Source organism: Heloderma suspectum, chromosome 4, assembly GCF_057233095.1.
Source record: "Heloderma suspectum isolate Gila_16-S chromosome 4, 16-S_ref, whole genome shotgun sequence".
Lineage (NCBI taxonomy): Eukaryota > Metazoa > Chordata > Lepidosauria > Squamata > Helodermatidae > Heloderma > Heloderma suspectum.
Window position 1 is genome coordinate 161783500 of NC_139461.1, and position 21386 is coordinate 161804885.

At 45.1% G+C, this 21386-nt stretch overlaps 1 protein-coding gene across 13 annotated transcripts in view; it reads left to right on the forward strand.

Moving 5' to 3' along the window:
* The window catches only part of MTA1 (metastasis associated 1), a 230761-nt gene that overhangs the window by 142046 nt on the left and 67329 nt on the right, over positions 1-21386 (forward strand). For all 13 annotated transcript variants that reach the window (XM_084854839.1, XM_084854828.1, XM_084854830.1 and 10 more), the window contains 2 exons: positions 13013-13128; positions 15731-15882. In XM_084854839.1, coding sequence (XP_084710965.1) covers positions 13013-13128; positions 15731-15882 — 268 coding nt within the window. The remainder of the gene's footprint in view (positions 1-13012; positions 13129-15730; positions 15883-21386) is intronic.

Consider the following 21386-nt stretch of genomic DNA (forward strand, 5'->3'; position numbering starts at 1 on the left):
TGGCAAGTTCTTGGTGGTATGGGGATACCAAGTCATCTTGTCTGCCTCCTGAGGAATCTGTATAACGACCAATTAGCGACAGTAAGAACAATGGACTGGTTTAAGATTGGGAAAGGAGTACGGCAGGGTTGTATACTCTCACCCTACCTATTCAACCTGTACGCAGAACACATCATGCGACGTGCTGGGCTTGATGAAGCCAAGGCTGGAGTTAAAATCACTGGAAGAAACATTAACAATCTCAGATATGCAGATGATACCACTTTGCTGGCTGAAAGTGAGGAGGAGCTGAGGAACCTCATGACGAAGGTGAAAGATGAAAGTGCAAAAGCTGGGTTGCAGTTAAACCTCAAATAAACCAAGATTATGGCAACCAGTTTGATTGATAACTGGCAAATAGAGGGAGAAAATGTGGAGGCAGTGACAGACTTTGTCTTTCTAGGAGCAAAGATTACTGCAGACGCTGACTGCAGCCAGGAAATCAGAAGACGTTTACTTCTTGGGAGGAGAGCAATGACAAATCTTGATCAAATAGTTAAGAGCAGAGACATCACACTGACAACCAAGGTCCGCATAGTTAAAGCAATGGTATTCCCGGTAGTAACCTATGGCTGTGAGAGCTGAACCATAAGGAAAGCTGAGTGAAGGAAGATAGATGCTTTTGAACTGTGGTGCTGGAGGAAAATTCTGAGAGTGCCCTGGACTGCAAGAAGATCAAACCAGTCCATACTCCAGGAAATAAAGCCAGACTGCTCACTTGAGGGAATGATATTAAAGGCAAAACTGAAGTACTTTGGCCACATCATGAGAAGACAGGATACCCTGGAGAAGATGCTGATGCTAGGGAAAGTGGAAGGCAAAAGGAAGAGGGGCCGAACAAGGGCAAGATGGATGGATGATATTCTGGAGGTGACGGACTCGACCTTGGGGGAGCTGGGGGTGGCAACTGCCGACAGGAAGCTCTGGCGTGGGCTGGTCCATGAAGTCACGAAGAGTTGGAAGCGACTGACCGAATAAACAACAACAACAAATATGTCATGGCGGTGACAAATCTGGCATTCTATCGGCATAATGAAGCATTTGCCATATCTTATTGCCCCTCACCCCACTTATCTTTAAAGGATGAATCTAAGAAAGTAACATACATCTAAAAGTAATGTGGTCAAAATTAAATTTATCTGTCTTTGACCATATTGCTGCTGTCAAAATGATTGTGATACTCCTAGGGATGGCGGAGAATTTCTCCCCGAAACTTCGGGGGGCTGAGCGCCAACGTGTTCGGCCCCCCGAACAAGTTTCGGGGAGAAATTCTCCGCACCCCCCCGCCCCCCGCACCCCCCCCCGGGACGGGACTTACCTTTCCCGAATGTCCCTCCCGGCGGTGGGTCCCGGTGGCGGTTCGTCGGGTCTTCGTCAGGGGCGGGGGCGGCAGCCAATCTTTCGACCAGCTGCCGCTGCTGCCATTCCAATAAAACTAAAAAAAAAAAACGCCCCCGTGATAGGCTACGTGACGATTAACGTAGCCTATCACGGCTAGATTTGCAGATCTAGCCGTGATAGGCTACGTTAATCGTCACGTAGCCTATCACGGGGGCGTTTTTTTTTTTTACTTTTTATTTCGCGGCCGGGCGAGGCGAGGCGCCTCCTCCCCGGCCTGAATTTCAGCCGGGCGAGGCGGGAAGCCTCCCCCCCGGCCTGAATTTCGGCCGGGCGAGGCGGGAAGCCTCCCCCCCGCCTGAACTTCGCGGGGGGAGCAGCGAAGTGCCTCCCCCCCACCGCGAAAAGCTGCGAGACCAGGTAAGTGACTTTCGTGCACCCCTAGATACTCCACATAATTGTTTATTTCAAACACTTCCAACAAGATTACAGGATTATATACTGGGGAAATGACAAGGACAGATCAACCAATTTATCTGAATAACAAAAAAGCAAGGATAAAAGAAATAAGATTAAATAAAGGATGGAGCTGTAAGTGTACACAATGTCAAATTGTACTCTTTTGTGTACAGTGGCTTACAGTGGCTGTTGGAATAGATTATGAATTCTGGAAAGGCAGCTGTTCAGAGGAAGTCAGGGTGGGCAACTTCAGGGGGCCTGGAATTTGGTAGTGTGGTGGCCAAAAAAAGGTGGTTTGCTGCCAAATTTCAGCAATAAACTACTATGGAAGTTTAAATGGGATGAATAGCTTGTTTTCAATCTAAATTTATCCCTTCTAAGCCTCTATAGCAGTTTGCCCCTGAAAGTCAGTAGCAAACCACTGATTTTTGTTGCTCCCACCAGTGAGTTTTGATGATGTGGTAGCAGAAGCCAGGGGAGGCCCTCTGTGACCCAGTGGGCTGAATGTTGCCCATCCCTGAAATAGAGCAATCATTTTTCTTTTCTATGCTTCACAGACATTATTATATGCTAGTTGAAAATCTAAGTTTAAATAAGATTCTCAAGATTTTATTTTTCATTTGGTATGAATTTGTGACAAATAGACACTTACCTGAGAATAACTCCCATTCAGCTCGGTGTTTCCAAGCATCCTGGTTAATACGCAGGCGTGCAACTTCAGACATGCAGCCCTGACATATTACAGGGCCATTTAATCTTGAAAACTAAGTGCTACTGAAAAACCAGCACCTTAAATGTAAAGGAGTCAAAGACCTTGAAATCTTTTGTTTATAAAAAAAGAATTAAAATCATACATTCAAATGGATGTAAAATGAAGTACTTGTCTGACAGTTTTAAATGACAACAGGTATTGACAGGGTTAAAATACAAACCAGCAATTCAGTGAATACAGTGAGATACATAGAAAGCAAATGTGCATTGCGTAGGGCAGCCTTCTGCAACCTGGTGCCCTCCAATAGTTTTGGAATTCAACTCCCATCAGCTCCATCCAGCATGGCCAATAGTCAGGAATGCTGGGAGTTACAGTCCAAAGCATCTGGAGGGCACCAAGTTGCAGAAGTCTGCGCTAGCATCGGGCGGGGGGGGTGTTGTTGTCTGATAATGAGTAAAACAGACGGAATGGGAGAAAGCAAGACAGACTCAAACAAGGTCCAGTAAAGGGGAAAGAGGGGAATATTCTTTGCAAATGACAGGAAATGGGTGACATTTCAGTGAGGGTTTAGTGTTCAGGCAAAAATTATGATAGAAAAGGGGAAGATTTAGAGATGGGGAAAGGGGGTCCTGAAGGTGGAGGGAGAGAGGTTGCTCATGATGAGGAGAAGCATTTGAGAGCAAAAGATCTGGCAGAGATGTAGATCCACAGGTTGCAGATACTGAAATGGTGAAGCACTCCGTGGTCCCAGGTGAGCACATTCGTTCTCGAAAATCAAGGGAAAGGGAGGATCTTCTTTTCTAATTCTTCTAGTGTACAGAAATCGTGAAATGCAGCAAGGCTGGCTCATTGGTAGACAGGTCAAACAGAAAAAAGGGTCACATGTTCTCTCCTTGCTTGACATTCTGAAATGGAAATTCCTTGTCCTGCACTCTGGGATGATCAAGAAGAGATCCTGGCCTTCTTCTCTGTGACAACCTTTCAAGTACTTGAAGAGTGCTATCATATCTCCCCTCAGTCTTCTCTTCTCAAGGCTAAACATGCCCAGTTCTTTCAGTCTCTCTTCATACGGCTTTGTTTCCAGTCCCCTGATCATCTTTGTTGCCCTCCTCTGAACCCTCTCCAGTTTGTCTGCATCCTTCTTAAAGTGTGGTGCCAAGAACTGGACATAATACTCCAGATGAAGCCTAACCAGTGCTGAGTAGAGGGGAACTAGTACTTCCCGGGATTTGGAAGCTATGCTTCTATGAATGCAGCCCAAAAGAGCCTTGGCCTTTTTTGCAGCCACATCACATTGTTGGCTCATATTCAGCTTGTGATCGACAACAGTTCCAAGATCCTTCTCGCTTGTCGTGTTGTTGAGCCACATATCCCCCATCTTGTAACTGTGCATTTGGTTTCTTTTTCCTAGGTGCAGAACTTGGCATTGATTCCTATTAAATGTCATTCTGTAGTTTTCTGTCCAGCACTCCAGTCTATCCAGAACACTTTGAATTTTGTTTGTGTCTTCCAAAGTATTAACTATCCCGCCCAATTTTGTGTCATCTGCAAATTTGATCATCAGTTTGCAGCATTAAACTGCAATTGAATTGCAGTTAACAGCATTGACACAAACCCCAACTGAATAATCAATGCATAATCATGCAGGATATGATCCAGGGCATACAACAACTTCCAGAGTGGGGATTGAAAGCATATTTTGGAGTTAGGTCTGTTGCATAAAAGGAACAACTCTGCATGTTCCCAAACACTAGGGGGCAATAGAGAATGTCATGTAGCTTGATCAGTTCCTATTTCCTACTCTTCCTTCTTCCTCCTTTGCCTCTGCAACAGGCACCATGCAGTCTCTCCAGAAAGGAAACAAGTAACCATATCTCATGCCTTCTCTTACTTACACTCACACACCCAGCTTTAGGGGGTGCTTGTCATTAAACAGTGTTAGATCGTCTTCTCTGAGGATGTGTATAATACCAATAAAGTAAGTTGATTGGAACTTCTTTTAAACTAGCTCTAGCCTGTGTTTATTGTCTCCAATACTAAATGCTGTGTTGCCATGCTTACTCTGTATAAGGCAACTCTCCTGTAAGTCACACCACACTTTCCAACAAGATCTCATGTGCATGGAAACCAGTCTGATGATGATGAGCCCAATATGGCATTGAAAGTGTAAAAAACAAAAGAGATTGGGAGATGTTTACTGAGATCTCAAGACAACTTGAAGCCTGATTTAAAGCTTGACTGGAAATAAGCTTTCAAGCCATTAGAAGATAAAATCGATGGAATATCCAAGGCAGTTGCTTTGGGAACCAGGAGAGCAGATGAAGCACTGCAGGTTGCTTTACATTGCAAAATAAAATTGACAACCTTAAAAAATCCCAGTCATTTTTACAGTAACAAGTTGAGAATTTAGAGAACTGCAGCCATAGACCTTAGGGTGAAAGGCCTGGCTGAATCTCTGGAAGAAACAAATCTACAAGAGAGCCTTCTAGAAATGTTTAAAGAGTTATTCCTAGAGATTAACATGTCAAATGTGGAGTGTGCACACAGGGCCTTGCTGCCTAAACTGTTAGCAGAAGGAAGACCAGGCAATGTAAGCATCCACTTTCTCAACAGCTGTATAAAAGAAAAGAATACTGCAGGCAGCCAGGCACAGAAAGGAAATGTTATACAAGGACAATAGAATTCAGTCCTTTGAGGACGTGTCAGCTGGGATGCTAAAAAAAAAATCCTACGAAATGCAGGGGTCCAGGGAAATGCACCACTGCTGGTGGTATCCAACTAAGATAATAGTTTCCTACAAGAGTTCAACTTGCATGACGACCACTCATTGTGAAGTGAAGAAGCTGCTAGCATTGGTCTACATAACTCCAAGTCAGCTCACTTATCCCAGGGAAGGCAAAGCAGGAGACTCGGAGGAGGATCCCAACAACGATATGGAGGAATGAGCAAGAGTCCAATGAAAGGTGGGGAGGGACAGGGAAAGGTAGAAAACCAGGACTGCCTGCCCACCTGAACACCAGCCTGCCCCAAGAGGTCAGCCCAATCGAACCCCCTTAGCATAAAGACCAGCGCATCAAGGTTGTGTGGTTAAAAGATGTATATACAATTTAGTTGTTTATGAACAGTTGTGGTTCACTAGATAGGATTATAATGAGCTGTTCATAATACTGTTGAGAGATTACACAAAAATCTGAGACAGAGGCGGGAGTGGGCTAGTGAGCCTAGTATTCATGCCCAAAGGAGCAGCGGAGGGAAAATCATAACCACCATGCATGGGTCTGTGAAACTCCCATGCCTCATGAACTTGAGCTAGCAGGTTGGTATGGCTAGGTTTAGCCATGTTGCTTATGTTATATTGTTTGGTTATGGTAATGGGAAGTCCTCGCATAAACATAACACAAATGAGCCGAGTAATATGCTTGAATGGCGGCGGGTGGCGAGGGATCTCCACAACCATGGATGGAGAAGCGAATGGAGGATTACCCAGATTTTTCTAGAAATTGGCTTTGGTCTGCACAGGGCTTCACAAACGAGTGCACTGTACCAGTATAAGTCGCTTCACAGAACATACTTCTGGGTGGGGGGATTGGAGGGAACGTCATCAGACTGGCAGGGGGCACTCAACCAATAAGAGAGCCTCCCCCATCCAGGCTCTACCCCCGCCCCCATTCTCCTTCCCCTGAAGCTCCCGTTATGCGAAGAATCGAAGCTTCCCATTGAACTTAGTAGGACTTCCGAATGAAAATGCAGGCTGTAAAATGTTTTAAATGGTGTTATATTAAAATGCATTTTTGCACTTTAGGAGCCTGGCACTCAACCATGTTTACTCAGAAGTAAACCCCTTAGCTTTCAGTGGGACATTCTTCAAAGTAAGTGTGCAGAAGGTAATGCTCCGGAACCACTGGAGCATTCTAAGGCCTCCTGTGAGGCTTTGGCAAGGCACTTTGCAGATAAAATTGATCAGATTAGGTGTGTTACTCTGCACACTGTGGATACAGTTAGTGAGCAGGAGGCGGCCTGTGGCAAACCGGTTTTGTGGGATTGGTTCCAGCTTCTTCCTCCTGATGAAGTGGACAAGATGCTTTCATCTGTAAGGCCGACCACCTGCTTACTTGATCCTTGCCCATCTTGGCTCATTATGAGCTGCAGAGAGAGACGAGGTGAAGGGATCAGGGCGGTGGTGAACGCCTCCCTTGAGGAGGGAGTGATGCCATCAGCCCTCAAGGAGGCAGTGATAAGACCGCTCTTAAAGAAGCCCTCCTTGGATCCTCAAGTTCTGAACAACTTTCGCCCAGTCTCAAATCTGCCATTTTTGGGCAAGGTGATTGAGCGGGTGGTGGCGGTGCAGTTGAAGGCACACTTGGAAGAAACTGATTATCTAGACCCATTTCAGTCGGGCTTCAGGCATGGGCATGGGACAGAAACGGCCTTGGTCGCCTTGGTGGATGATATGAGGAGGGCTCTGGATAGGGGTGAATGCTCCTTCCTTGTTCTCCTCGACCTCTCAGCGGCTTTTGATACCGTTGACCACGGTATCCTCCTGGACCGCCTGGAGGGGTTGGGCGTTGGAGACACTGTATTGCGGTGGTTCCGGTCCTTCCTCTCCGGCAGGTACCAGAGGGTAGCACTGGGAGAGGAGGTTTCGGACCCGTGGCCACTTACTTGTGGGGTGCCACAGGGTTCCATCCTCTCCCTGATGCTATTTAACATCTATGTGAAGCCACTGGGGGCTATCATCAGGAGGTTTGGGGTGCAGTGTCATCAATATGCGGATGACACGCAGCTCTACCTCTCATTCAAATCTTCACCAAGGTTGGCCGTAGAATCCCTGTCCAAATGTCTGGAGACGGTGAATAAGCTGAAGTTCAACCCTGACAAGACCGAGGTACTTTTGGTGGGAGACAAGAGGAGGCTGGGGGATGTTGACCTGGTGTTGAATGGGGTACGGCTACCCTTGAAAGACCAGGTCCGCAGCCTGGGGGTCATTTTGGACTCCCAGCTGTCCATGGAGGCTCAGGTGTCAGCTGTGAGCCGGACAGCGCTGTATCAACTCCATCTGATACGGCAGCTGCGCCCCTTCCTTCCCGACCATCTGCTCCCATCGGTAGTACATGCCCTGGTCTCCTCTCGTTTAGACTACTGTAATGCACTCTACGTGGGGTTACCCTTGAAGACGGTTCGGAAGCTGCAGCTGGTACAGAACGCGGCGGCTCGCCTGATTAAAGGCAGCCGCCGGTGAGATCACATCACTCCAGTGCTGAAGGAGTTGCACTGGTTACCAGTTGTTGTCTGGGCCAAATTCAAGGTGTTGGTTTTGACCTTTAAAACCCTATATGGTTCCGGCCCTGCCTATATTAAGGAGCGCCTCCAGCAACACCAGACAGGCCGCTTAACAAGATCAGCCTCAGATGGCCTTCTCTCTGTCCCATCAGCCAGGACAGCTAGACTGGTGGGGACGAGGGAGAGGGCCTTCTCTGTGGTGGCCCCCACTCTGTGGAACTCCCTCCCTAGGGAACTCCGTCATGCCCCCTCTTTAACGAGCTTCCGTCGTGCATTAAAAACGTGGTTGTTCAGGCAGGCATTTGGGGTGGGTTAGGGTATTTAAAAAAAAAAAAATATGGTAAAATTTTATTGTTTTAAATTGTTTTATGGGGGTTGTACATCGCCCAGAGTGGCTGGGTGACCAGTCAGATGGGCGATTAATAAATTTAATAAATAAATAATTAAATAAATAAATAAATAAGCAGCATCTGGATGGTCAAAGCAAGAGGAGGGATTTCAAAAACCTCTGGAATTTTGAGAGTAACAAAGAGGCAGTAGCCTGCTTAAGTATAAATCAGTGCAAACATTTGCTTCAGAGTTTCCAACTGTAGCCGAGATGCTTGGGATGTTGACAGCCGCCCCAGCCGAGCTGGGAGAAACTAGGGCTGGCTTCTCTTAAAGGCTTTTTGATCCTGAAGTGAAAATAGGGATGCTTCGTTCGCATGGAGGGGTACCCCGTGCTTAAAACAAAGCAAAACTCCCTACCCAGGTATGGGTGGTGCAGGCGAGGAGGAGGATATAGCACTTTTTCTACCAATTGCATCCTTTGATTTGGAGGCTGAATCCTGCTGAACATATTAATTACCTCCTTAGAGCAACAAAGCAAATGTGAATCAAAGACAGCCTTCTCCTTCCCCTGAAGCTCCTGTTATGCGAAGGATTGCATTCATTACTTCCTTACAGCAACAAAGGAAACAGTAAAGAAATGCAGCTGCAGATCCTTTGCTAATTGCTAAAATCCTGAGAGGTTTCCTCCTGTGCTATGGTCTCAACAAAAATCATTCTCTTTCCCCCCCCATTAATTACTTCCTTTCAGCAACGAAGCAAGCATTAAAGAAACGCAGCATCAGTATAGCACTTCCCAGAGAAGCGCTATAGACAGCCTTTTCCTTCTCCTGAAGCTCCTGTTATGTGAAGGATCACATTACTTCCTTACAGCAACAACAGAAACAGTAAAGAAAAGCAGCATTGCTATTTAGGGAACAAACCTCATTGACCACAGTGGGAGTTAATTCTGAGTAGACAACTCATAGGGTCGTGCTGGGAAACAGAGGGATGGAAAACACTCCTTGACCGGGGTCACGGTGAAAGGCACAAGATTTTTTCCACGAAAAGCTCCAGGGTGGTTGCAGGATGGCCACAACATCATGTGCCCCGAATGACCTCCAAATGGAGCCAGCTTGCAGCAAATCAACCCCCCCAGGATTAGTCCTGTGGCTGATATCAATGTGATGATGTTTAACGACAGAGGGCTGGAGTCTCTGATAAAAAGAAGACTAAATATATATTCTGTGCCACTAAAATATATTCTATGCCCTGTCAGGAAGATAGCCCATGCTGGCAGGGGGAGTGGGATGCCTCTGGGGCTCGCTCGCTCTTTTTGTCAGATGTTGGGTGCCTGGGAAAAGGGGCTGGGAGCAACGGCAGCTCCTAATCGTTTCGTGTGCTCACCTTCCCTGCTGCTCATCAACAGTAAAGATACAATTAGGATTAATGATCCAAACTCGGAACCATTTTCCATTAGCAGAGGCACTAAACAAAGTTGCCCACTGTCCTCACCCCTGTTTGCTTATTTTATAGAACCATTGCCACATCCAATAATGAACAATCCAGACATTGCAGGCTGATTCCAGCAGGCTGCACTGAAGAAGAAGAGGGGAATCAGGGCCATTGCCCCAGCCCTGATGACCCCCTCCATGGAGTTGCCTCCTTCCTCAGCTGTCATCTCCAGCACCCATTCCAGCAAGTTCTGTTTAGAGAGATGAGAGGGAAACAGGCATTCCACCAGCCCTGCTTAATCCCCCCCCCAAACCTCCCTATTCCTTTTTCCTTGTGCGTCATGTCTTTTTAAACTGTAAGTCAGTGGGCATCGTTTACTGATTATTTGTCACCTGCTCCTGTTTGGCTGAGGAGCAGGATAAAAATTCTATAAATAAATGATCAAATAAATAAATTATAGGAGTTAGAATAAATGAGGTGACTAACAAAATCAGCAGTTTGTTGATGTTTTTGTAACATTAATGAACCCAAAGAGATCTATGTCAGAAGCTGTCAAAGATTTCAAGAAATTTGAGGAAGTGGCAAGTTTACAAATAAACGGTTAAAAAATCAGAAATGCTTACCCATAAACTTATCTGAAGAATGCAAGAAAGAAATACATACCAGAGCAGAAATTCTCTGGAATATGGGCACCCTGAAATATCTGGGCCTTAAATATTTGAAAAGTAGATTAAAATTACTGAAACTAAATTACTTAAGAATGGGGGCTTGGGAGTACCACATCTTCAACTATACTATGAAACATCACAACTTATGCACTTATTAAGATTGCTTCATGTCACAAATGAAAATCCATGGGTAAAAATGGAATATAACAAAGGACAAAAATACCAATTATATTCTGATCCCATTCCAAGTTCACCTACCAAAAATTATAGAAGAAGCACAGAACCCCTTCCTCCAGTTAACACTAAGGATTTGGAAAAAGTGGTTGAAAAAGCTGGCCCCTGCGATATCAACCTAATCCCATTTCTGTTGCACCCCCTATTCATTAACACAAATTCCAAGAATTTTAATTATGGAAGTCAAATAGCTTATTCAGACTTAAAGATCTGTTTGTAGGAATCCCAAAAATGAGCCTACAATTGGCAGAACAATTTGGAAACCTACAATATAATTGGTTATTCACTTGTGGTTGGATATGAAGTGCTAGATCCCTAACTGGCTTTGAACAAATCATCTGTCACTCAAAAATGCAGAGCAAGAGTTTTACATCTGTAATATATAAAATACTCATTGTTGAAACTGTGGGAAGCACACATGGTCTCAAAATAGTGTAGGAAAAAGACTTTAAAGAGGTGATAGAACCCAAGAATATGATATAATATTTAAAAAACAAACCATGAAATCAGTCTTGGCAAGAACCAGGGATAATTCTATCTGGCGTCAATAAAAATAGTCCCTAAACTGATGTTACTATCTATATTTGTGGATTATGTCCCTCCCACATAAAGAAGTAATTGATTATAGCTCTGAGGGACCTTAATATATCTGCTGAGGCTGTTGGATCCAGGGCAGCTTAGGACTTCATGGCCACCATGACAACCATGTGGTTCTCTCAACATGTCATTGGGCCATTGCATGTGGCAGGACACACTCTTGATGTGGTTTTTTCAGTTAGACAGGAGGATGGTGATCTGAAGCTGATGAATTTAACACTCCCTTGTCATGGTACAAACATTTCATGTTAAGATTTAGACTGTCAGTGTCTTTTATATTCTGCAAGGGTGGGGGAATCTATTAAAATGGCCCACCCGCAGAGGCTAACGGATTCCAGAGGACTCCGAGGTATTATCCTGCTAGTAAACTGGCACTCCTGTCAATGCCCTGGTCACTCTGTGGAACATGGAGACGTCCTGGGCATTGACATGGGCAGATGAAAGCCCTGTCTCCCTTTTTGTAGAGCCTGAGCAGTGCCTTGATGTAAACCTGAGCCGAGGGCAATGAAGCAAATGGGACAAAGGCTACAAAGGAGGTGGAGGAAAAGTTGCACCAGATGTGATTCACCACAGCTTAGAAGCAATGATCAAGCCTATTCTGTGGCAGTGAGGGTGGCAAAGAAACATTTCTTTCCCACCTCCATTGCATCTTCATAGTGTCACCCAGCAGAGTAGTTCCAGGTAGTGAGGGGTCTGTTGCAATCAGGCCCAGAGAGAGTTGGTTGCACCCTCGGTAGCATGTTATACTAAGTTTGCGCAATACTGTGAAGATAAAATCGCTCATCTCCGTCAGGACTTAGTGCAATCCCAATAGCAGAGATGTTCAGAACGCCATCTAATCTAGTTGCGTTGGACGAGTTTTAGGTATTGAGGACTGAAGATGTGGACAGCGTGCTTTGTCATCTTCAGCCAACCACATGCATGCTTGACCCATGCCTGTCTTGGCTTATTACATCGGGGGGAGGGGGGCTGGCTGCCTGGGTCCAGGAGGTTGTAAATTCCTTTTTGAGAGAGGAGGTTGTACCAGCCACTTTTCAAAAAGGCAGTAATCAGGCCACTCCTGAAGAAAACTAACCTGGACCCTGAAGATGAAGTCAACTATAGGCCAGTTGCTAACATCCCCTTCCCGGGCAAGGTGCTTGATGGGTAGAGCATACAATTATGAATACAATTCATGAAGTGACCAGTGCTAGCACTGATTTAGATCCTATGCTTCATCTGTTAACTTGCAGAAGGAGATTATAGAGAAATAGCTTATGTTACTTGTGTGCCGCAATTCTTGTATGCTGATTATTAGAGATCAGGAATTACCCTCAGTATGGAGGAATAGGAAAATAGACTTCACTGTATCTGCAACACTAACTAGTTATATTAACATTCAAGAGGAAAGACAGTCCTTTGTTTTAGTAAACTGGAAACTTTTTATTGCTATTGTAAACACAGGACCTGTGCAGCTGTGTATCTATATTTAATATACTCTGATATGTCATACTGGTGCAATATCTGTATTGTATGAAGAATAAATGAAGTTATATTTTTATTTTTAAATGTGATAGTGTTCTTACATTGAGGAATTGTGTGTATGAGTTCCAAACACTCCTTTCATCTAAATAGTTCTGTAGTTACTGAAACATTTCGAAATAAGAGACTTGGGCTGCCATGTTATCCAATGAGGAGTAAGCCCCATTGAACTCAGTGGGACTTACTTTTGAGTAGGTGAGTATAGGATTGAATTGTTGATGGGGTTTTGACAGTGTAATCTGGGAAATGAGTACAGGACATTATTTCCTGGTTAATTAAATTATTTTGTGTTATTGCTGTTAGAAATAGGAGGTATTCAAGCTTTATTTACCATGTTTGACGTCTTACTAGAATGTTGCATGTTACAGTTAACTATTTTCCCCTTTTTGTTTTGTGTGTTAAGTAACAAGCCAAATCCCAACCAGATCAATCTAAACAACGTCAAGCCGGGAATGGTAAATGGTACAGGAGTTCAGGCACAGAACATGGGAACAGGACGAGCTTGTGAAAGCTGCTATAGTAAGTGATTTGTGGATGTAGCTATTTGTGCAGAAAAAGAAGAAATGGCTTTGCAGAGCTGTCAGTGGGGAAATGCCAGGCCAGTTTTCGGCACTTTTTTCCTTCTAGGGTAGATACACATCTCAATTCTATGACTGGGGCCGGACACTTACTGCTTCCATCCTCCACATCATCTCCTACTTCCTGTGGAGACCCTGCAATTTTCCATTCATTGCATAGGGTGAGAAAAAGTCCCCCTGCTGAAAATTGGCTGGAGGGGGGCAAAGGCCACCCCTGCCAAGGACCTTGTTCCCCCAAGGGTCCTTGGTGGGGGGTGGACTTTGCCTCCCCCCCCCCCGCCGCCATTTATCATTAGGGTGGACTTTTTTCCTTCCCATTTAAGCTAATGGATGGATTGGTCCTTTGGCTTGAATAGAGAGGGGAAAAGGCCCCCTACCAAAAATTGGTTGGAAGGGGAATGAAGGTTATCCCCCTCCAAGGACCCTGTTGACCCAAGTGTCCTTGGTGGAAAGGTGGACCCTGTTGCCCCAAGGGTCCTTGGTTGGGGCAAAATACTAAGCCTCGCTGCCCTTTCTCCTCGTCCGTGTATTCCTTAGTTGTTGGTGTATTGCACCACTGCGAAGTTGTAGGTATATCGCAATAACGCAACTGCAAAATACCGCAGCTGCAGGTTCCTGCTACTGGCTGCCCTTTCTCCTTCAGCTCTGTGTATGCTTTATTGTGCACTATATATAAACAGGCTACTCCACTACTGTGAATGAAACAGGGCTACTGCTATTATGAATGGGAAAAGGAGGCTACGTATTGTGAAAACAGCCCGACTGCAAATGGGGAAAAAGAGGAAATAGGGGGAGGGGCAGCCCCATCCTTGACCATGTCACTTGCCAGGTCACAGGGTATGCCCAGAGTTTAATGCCAGGGTGGGCGGAGCACACTGCTGTAGAACTGCTCCAGAGCAGTGTTTAAGAAAACAACAGAGTAAAAGGACTTTCTGAAAATGTGCATTTTGGGGATGGATGCTGCAGGATGGTGGCAGATTGGCGACAGTATCATCTGTCGCAAATGACCCCAATGTGGGTCCAATGCGGGTCCAATGTGGGTCCCAAATGACCCCAAATGACTACCACCACACTAAATTGGTTGTGTAGGTTGGCCCTGGGTCTCTTCAGTCTTAGTCTGACACTAATCGCTATACCACATTGACTCATCACAATTCCCGTTGTGTGGGATCTCTCTATAGCTAGTTGGTGCTGAAGGCAATGCACTATGTACCTTCTCAGGGCAATTTCATGGATTCTTGTTGCATAAGTTCCAAGGATGAGCTTTAGCACTGAAAACAGATGCAGATGTGGTGAACTGTTGCAAATTAACTCCTGTAGATAAAAAAGCTAGGAAGCTTAAGTTGTGGGCGATTGTATACATTTGAGCTTTGTGTAGAAATGACAGCCAGCAACTTCCTCAGCCTATCCTACTTCATGGAACTGTTGGGAAAATAGAACTGGGGAGGGGAAGGGAAGGGAAGAAGAGGCCATGGTATCTCTTATGCTGCCTTGAACTGTTCGGAGGGAAATGTAGGATGAAAATGGCAACAAATAAATAAAATGATTATGTTGACCGAGGAGAACGCTTCATGCATCTAGTCCTTTCATTGAGGTTTCTGCCACAAGAAATGTGCTCGTCCTTAATAGACATCACAACACTGGTGTGGTGGGGGGCAGGTGTTCTGGTTGTAACAAAGAATGTTTGTGTGTTACTGTCCCCAGTAGATAGCAGGAGGCAGGTAGGTCTCACCTGCTTCTGCCTGCTAGCACCCCCTGTGCACCCTCCCACCAGCACTGTCTGGTGCCTTGACCTCTTCCCCCTGCCCATCCCAACTCAGTCTGGTCCTGTCCAACCCAGACATGTCACTTTCTTGCAAACATTCCTGAAGAAATGTCTCTGCAAAAGTTACTTTTCTTCAAAGAATCGAGACTGTTTCGTGATCCTCACCTTCTGACTGTCGGGGAGAGAATGTTTTATTTCCCAGCGCATAATCTCTTAAGATGGTGAAAAAATAGGAAAACAATTACACCTACTGGATTCTACCTATAGGGTTCCATCTACACCAGGGGTTAAAAACTATCCAATACATCCCAAGAAGAGATCCAACAATTTAACTGCATACATATTATGTTGGAATGAAAGGCACTGGATTCTTTTCTATTCCAACGTCATATAGTACAGTTTAGTTGTAGAATCTTTTCTTGGAGTATATTGCGAAGGATCCAAGAGAGTCTGTGCATGCATGCTATTGATGTTGCGTAAGCATTGGTTTCCACTGGCACAACATCAATAGCACACAGACACCACTGGAACCTTCCCATTGTCTATTAGGTTTTAAGGATTGTATATTTGGGTTCCAGGTAAGAGACGTTGCACTTTGCAAGAAAACATATATATGTCTTTTGTGTACATATTAGAGCCTAGTGGTTTAATTATGTCAGTTGTTTGCTTTTCAGCACTTTCTGGTTGTTTTCACTTCCAATTGTTGCCCACATTTTATTTTGAGAGTATCAATAGGCACACTGTGTAAATGAGTCCTAATTATCTTTGCTATTCCTAGTGACACAGTCTCACCAGTGGTATACTTGGGGTCCTCCTAATATGCAGTGTCGTCTTTGTACATCTTGCTGGACATATTGGAAGAAATATGGTGGCTTGAAAATGCCAACACGGCTAGATGGAGAGCGGCCAGGTCCAAACCGCAACAATTTGGTATGTACATTCACAGTATTCAGTTAGCACCTAGAAGACTCAGGCCCCTCTCTGGACTCTAGACCACAAGAAGGAAAGGAAGAGAAGTGAGGCAACACCTGGAGTGGACCAGAGTTCTTCCTCAGCTTGTCTGTCTCCCTCAGCAGTGGCAACTCTGCTATTTCTCTGAGGGCAGAACTGGCATAAATGGAAGGAGGGAAAGTGAACTTTAAAAAAACCTTTCAACCCTGCATGTAGTTTGTCCCTAGGCCCATATTTTTAGTAGCACCTAACTTTCTTCCACTCCACTCTTCTGCCAAGAATTGTGCCCTCATTTTCTGCTTTTGCCTTCTTGGTCCTGGCCTCCAGCTCCTTTTTTTTTCTCCCAAGCTTTTGCCTTATGCCGCCTTCTTTGCAAATACATAGAACTTGTAGTTTCCTGCCTCTGCTTTTGCCCTTCTTTTCTTTGGTTCCATTGCTTCTCTGCCTTTCTCTTCTTCAGATCCCTGTGCCTCCCACATCTATTATTTTCTCAGATTCCTATATCACAGGCCATGGCTAATATTGCCCCCTTCCTATGCCACCCTGCCTCTAGCTCCCTGACTTTCCCAGCTCCTGGGCTCTCTCCTCATTCAGCCTGCCTACCTTGCCAACACAGTTCCTCCAGTCCTGGAGCCAATATGTAGTTTTAATCTCAAGCAACTGTCCTGACCCTTCCTTGGAGGAGTCTGCCCATGAAGACTTGACTGATGTACAAGACTTCAATTAGGGGAGAGCTCAAAATGTGAGCTCACCCACCCACCCTTCCACCTGAAGAGACTGGCCCCATTTCATTTTGAGTCTGGCCCCCTTCAAGCTGGGCCTGACTTGAAATGGGGCTCTTGTTCCCTTCTAGTCCCTTCCCCCACTTTCCTCAAACCCCAAATGCATATTTTGGAGGAGGAGGAGGAATAACAGGTGGCAGGGGGATCTCCTCTCCATACAGGAGAGGCCTCCCCTTAGTTGGAAATGAGGTTTTCTGCAGAGGGTCATGGGGCTTGTTGCACTTCAACCAGTTGGGTTTTTCAGGCATTCCTATTGAACGCACAACATTCGAAGATTCCCTGTTAAACATTTTCACTCCCTCAGAATGATTCTGCACCAGCTCAGCCAATAGGACTAAGAGGCTTCTTAGCTGCCATCACCAAAAAAGGTAGTTAGGCCATTTAATATTTTGGCAAAATTCATAATGTAGAAAACTACATATCTTTATTCAGACAGTGGCATGAGAATAAATCATTTTATAGTTGAGTTTTGGAAATAGTTGATTTTACTCTTTTGCCCAACCCTGTAGTTTCATTGCTGGTGCAAGCAGATATGCAGTAGTTTAAAACAACACTAATATGGCTGCTACTTGAGTATAGTCCAAGTCTCCACAAGAAATTACAAAATCCCTATCAAGAAGATCAGTAAATCAATATTAACATTTCTGAGAAGTTTGTTGTTTTAATTATCATCTCTTGGATTATAAATAAGCAGATGGTTTTGCCTTGTGAATGAGCAAAGGGTTGAGTGAATAGTCTTTGCAGGGAGTAGGATTCTGTTTGGGAAATATAGAATGGATATTATTTATCTTTGGGTCTAATATTTATTTATTTGATCTCTGTGCAGTTCCACATATTAGTGCAGGAGCCGAAGAACTAAGGAAACACAGGTTTTACCCTGGCTACCAGATGCAGATTGTATCTGCAATATGCATGTGGAAGTTTCCAAATTACTCCAAAGACACTCTGACATAGCCCAAATAGAGCAGGAAAATCCATGGAGGCTAAGCGGAATTACTCATATGTAAATTTGCATAGGATTGGATCTCTATGATGAAGACCCATCAAACGTAGGATATTTTTCATTTTGCAGTTTGTAAAGATCCCACATTTAATTTTGGCCTGTTTGCACTTTTCACTTTCATTAAGAATTTCACATAGCAGTTGAGCTGTATATGCAACAGTTCAGTGAGCTGGTGGCCTATGTGCAGGACATGCACATGCGCAGTCCCACAGATCCTGTCTTCAAGTGACCAAATTTTGTCAGTCTTGTTCATCACTGTCTCCAAAGGCTTCTCCAGAGGTTGCTTTGATGACAGTTTCCCCAAATCTACCTGAAAGAACAGCCTCTCACATTCATTCTACATCTTTGATTTCCTAAGAGGTTGTATCATAGAATCATAGAATAGAATCATAGAATAGTAGGGTTGGAATAGTAGGGGCCTACAAGACCATCAAGTCCAACCCCCTGCTCAATGCAGGAATCCGAGTCAGAGCATCCCTGACAGATGGCTGTCCAGCCTTGTCTTGAATGCCCCCAGTGTGGCAGAGCCCACTACCTCCCTAGGTAATTGGTTCCATTGTCGTATTACTCTAACAGTCAGAACGTTCTTCCTGATGTTCAGCCGGAATCTGGCTTCCTGTAACTTGAGCCTATTATTCCATGTCCTGCACTCTGGGATGATCGAGAAGAGATGCTGGCCTTCCTCTCTGTGACAATCTTTCAAGTACTTGAAGAGCATTATTATGTCTCCCCTCAGTCTTCTCTTCTCAAGGCTAAACATGCCCAGTTCTTTCAGTCTGTCCTCACAGTGCTTTGTTTCCAGTCCCCTGATCATCTTTGTTGCTCTCCTCTGAACCCTCTCCAGTTTGTCTGCATCTGTCTTAAAATGTGGTGCCCAGAACTGGACACAGTACTCGAGATGAGGCCTAACCAGTGCTGAGTAGAGGGGAACTAGTACTTCCCAGGATTTGGAAGCTATGCTTTTATTAATGGAGCCCAAAAGAGCATTTGCCTTTTTTGCAGCCATATCACATTGTTGGCTCATATTCAGCTTGCAATCCTCCTCACTTGTTGTGTTGTTGAGCCACATATCCCCCATCTTGTAACTATGCATTTGGTTTCTTTTTCCTAGGTGCAGAACTTGGCATTGATCCCTATTAAATGTCATTCTGTTGCTTTCTGCCCAGCACTCCAGTCTATCAAGATCACCTTGAATTTTGTTTCTGTCTTCCAGGGATTAGCTATCCCGCCCAATTTTGTGTCATCTGCAAGTCTGAGAAGCGTTCCCTGCACCTCCTCCTCCAAGTCATTAATAAAAATGTTGAAGAGCACTTGGCCCAGGACCGAGCCCTGTGGTACCCTGCTCGTTACCTCTCCCCAGTTTGAGAAGGTCCCATTGATAAGCACTTTTTGAGTCCGATTCTGTAGCCAAGTGTAGATCCACTGGATCGTTGTTTCATCTAGCCCACTTTGAGTTACTTTGCTCATCAGGATATCATGGGGCACTTTGTCAAAAGCATTGCTGAAGTCGAGGTATATGATGTCTCCAGCATTCCCATGGTCCACAAGGGAGGTGACTTGATCAAAAAATGAGATCAGATTTGTCGGGCAGGATTTGTTTTTGACAAATCCATGTTGGCTTCGAGTAATCACTGCATTGTTTTCAAGGTGCTTCCAGATGGATTGCGTTATAATCTGCTCCAGAATTTTCCCAGGGCTTGTATTTGAAGGACCTTGTATTTGAAGGAGAACTCCACAATGGCTGTGAAAACAATGCCATCAGTGATGGGATCTCTTTTGCCCAGGTAGTAAAGATTCTTCAGGAAGATATATTTGATCAATATTTTAAGTACATATTCCCAGAATAGTCACTATAAAGAGACAGTCCTATGCAAATTTTCTTGTGAGTAGATCTGATAGGCTTGAGTGCAACGTCTTCTATCAGGGCTGTCTGAAAGTGTATTGGGTGATTTGTAAAGTTCCACATACATGCAACATCCACCTGCAAGCTGGAGAAATTTCTACTGGTGGAATAGCCTGTTGAATTTTCTTCAGAGACTGCAATTCCATCTTCTGGTGCTGACCCCAAACAATTGAACAGTCAACACTCCTTAGTCCTTAGAGCATCAGGCTTGGCACATTAACTGCTTAGGACTTTGGCATTTCCTCTCCTTTGTGGCTGCAACAGTTCAGGTGGCTACAGACAGCATGGCTGCCATATTTGATATCAACAAGCAAGGGGCATGTGATATCTAGCCACGGACATGTGGGATCAGTACATACACCAAGATGTCTTTCTGGTGGCTGACCACCTAGCAGTAGTGCAGGGGAGATTGCCCACCTTATCCCAGCTGTGACTGAGTATAGATTCATTTGTGATGTCAACTAATGCCAAGTGCTGCTGCTTCTGCAGTGGGGTGGGAGAAGATCTTTCATCTCTAGGGAACAAAGCAAGAAGAACACGGGGAGAGGCTCCCATGTACAAATTTCCACCTCTTCCCTTGCAACCATGAGTCCTCCGCAAGGTCTGTTGGGACAGGACAAACTGCATTCTCAAGACATCCAGGTGGCCATGATGGCCATGATAGCCTTGGCTCACAGCTTCATCTGCCTGTTTGTATCTTTTCCCAAGGCAGCAGCATGATACTTCATCATGTATATTTCAGCTGATGATATAGAGCAGGGAGGCAACCTTTTTGGTCCTGAGGGCACATTTGTAATTGGGCAGGAAGGATTCTCTCTTTTTGCCTCCCTTTCTCTGGATTCTCTCTCTTCTGACCCCCCCACCTGGATTGTCTCTATTTTTGCACCCCCCACATCTCTCTCTTCACCCCCTGCCTGAATTCTCTCTTCTTGACCCCGGAATCCCTCTGTTTTCCTCCCCTGCCTGGAATCTCTCTGTTTTCACCCCCAACCTGGAATATCTCTAATTCCACCCACCCCTGACCTGGAAGGTATTTTTACCCACCCCTTGACATGGCATCTCTCTATTTTCATGTCCTCACATGCACCTTCCTTACTGTGCACCTGCAGAGTTTCCTCACCACTGCATGCCTTCCCCAGCACCTAGCTGTGATCCCCCTTGCAGCCTACCTCACCTTGGCCCAATAAAGGTGCATGAGGGGGGGAATGCAAGGGTGACTTGGCAGGCGCCAGGGTGACGCGTTGCCAACCCCTGGTATAGAGGATCCAGCGCTTCCTTGTGCCTCTTCCAAGAAGTTATTGGTAGTGCATGAAAGCCTGTTATCAAGGAAGCCACATGGATACAAATTAACGTTCATCTGTTTTGCTGGGTCCAAGCCTAAGGATTTGATATTCTGTTCCATCCTGTTTTACTTGTTAAAACTACAGTGAATGGGTTTAGCCTTGTTATCACTAACAGCGCATTTGGCAGCAATTTTAGCCTTCTGTGGGTGTCAGTCTCCTTGTTGTTTTCACATGATTTGATCGAGTGTATTTTTAAGGCTTGCAGCATGGGTGGGGAACCTTTTTCAGCCCGAAGGCTGCTCTCCCCCATGGCTAACGTTTCACAGGGCGGGGTGGGCAGTGTTGGGCAGATCCAACGTGGGTGGAGACATCCCATAGTCACTCACTCACTCTCTGTCTTTCTCCCATAAACACACACACACACCCATTCATACACATAACATACGCAGGCATTCATAAACATCCACGCGCATAAGACACACCTACACATGACGATATTGCCCCCCCTCACC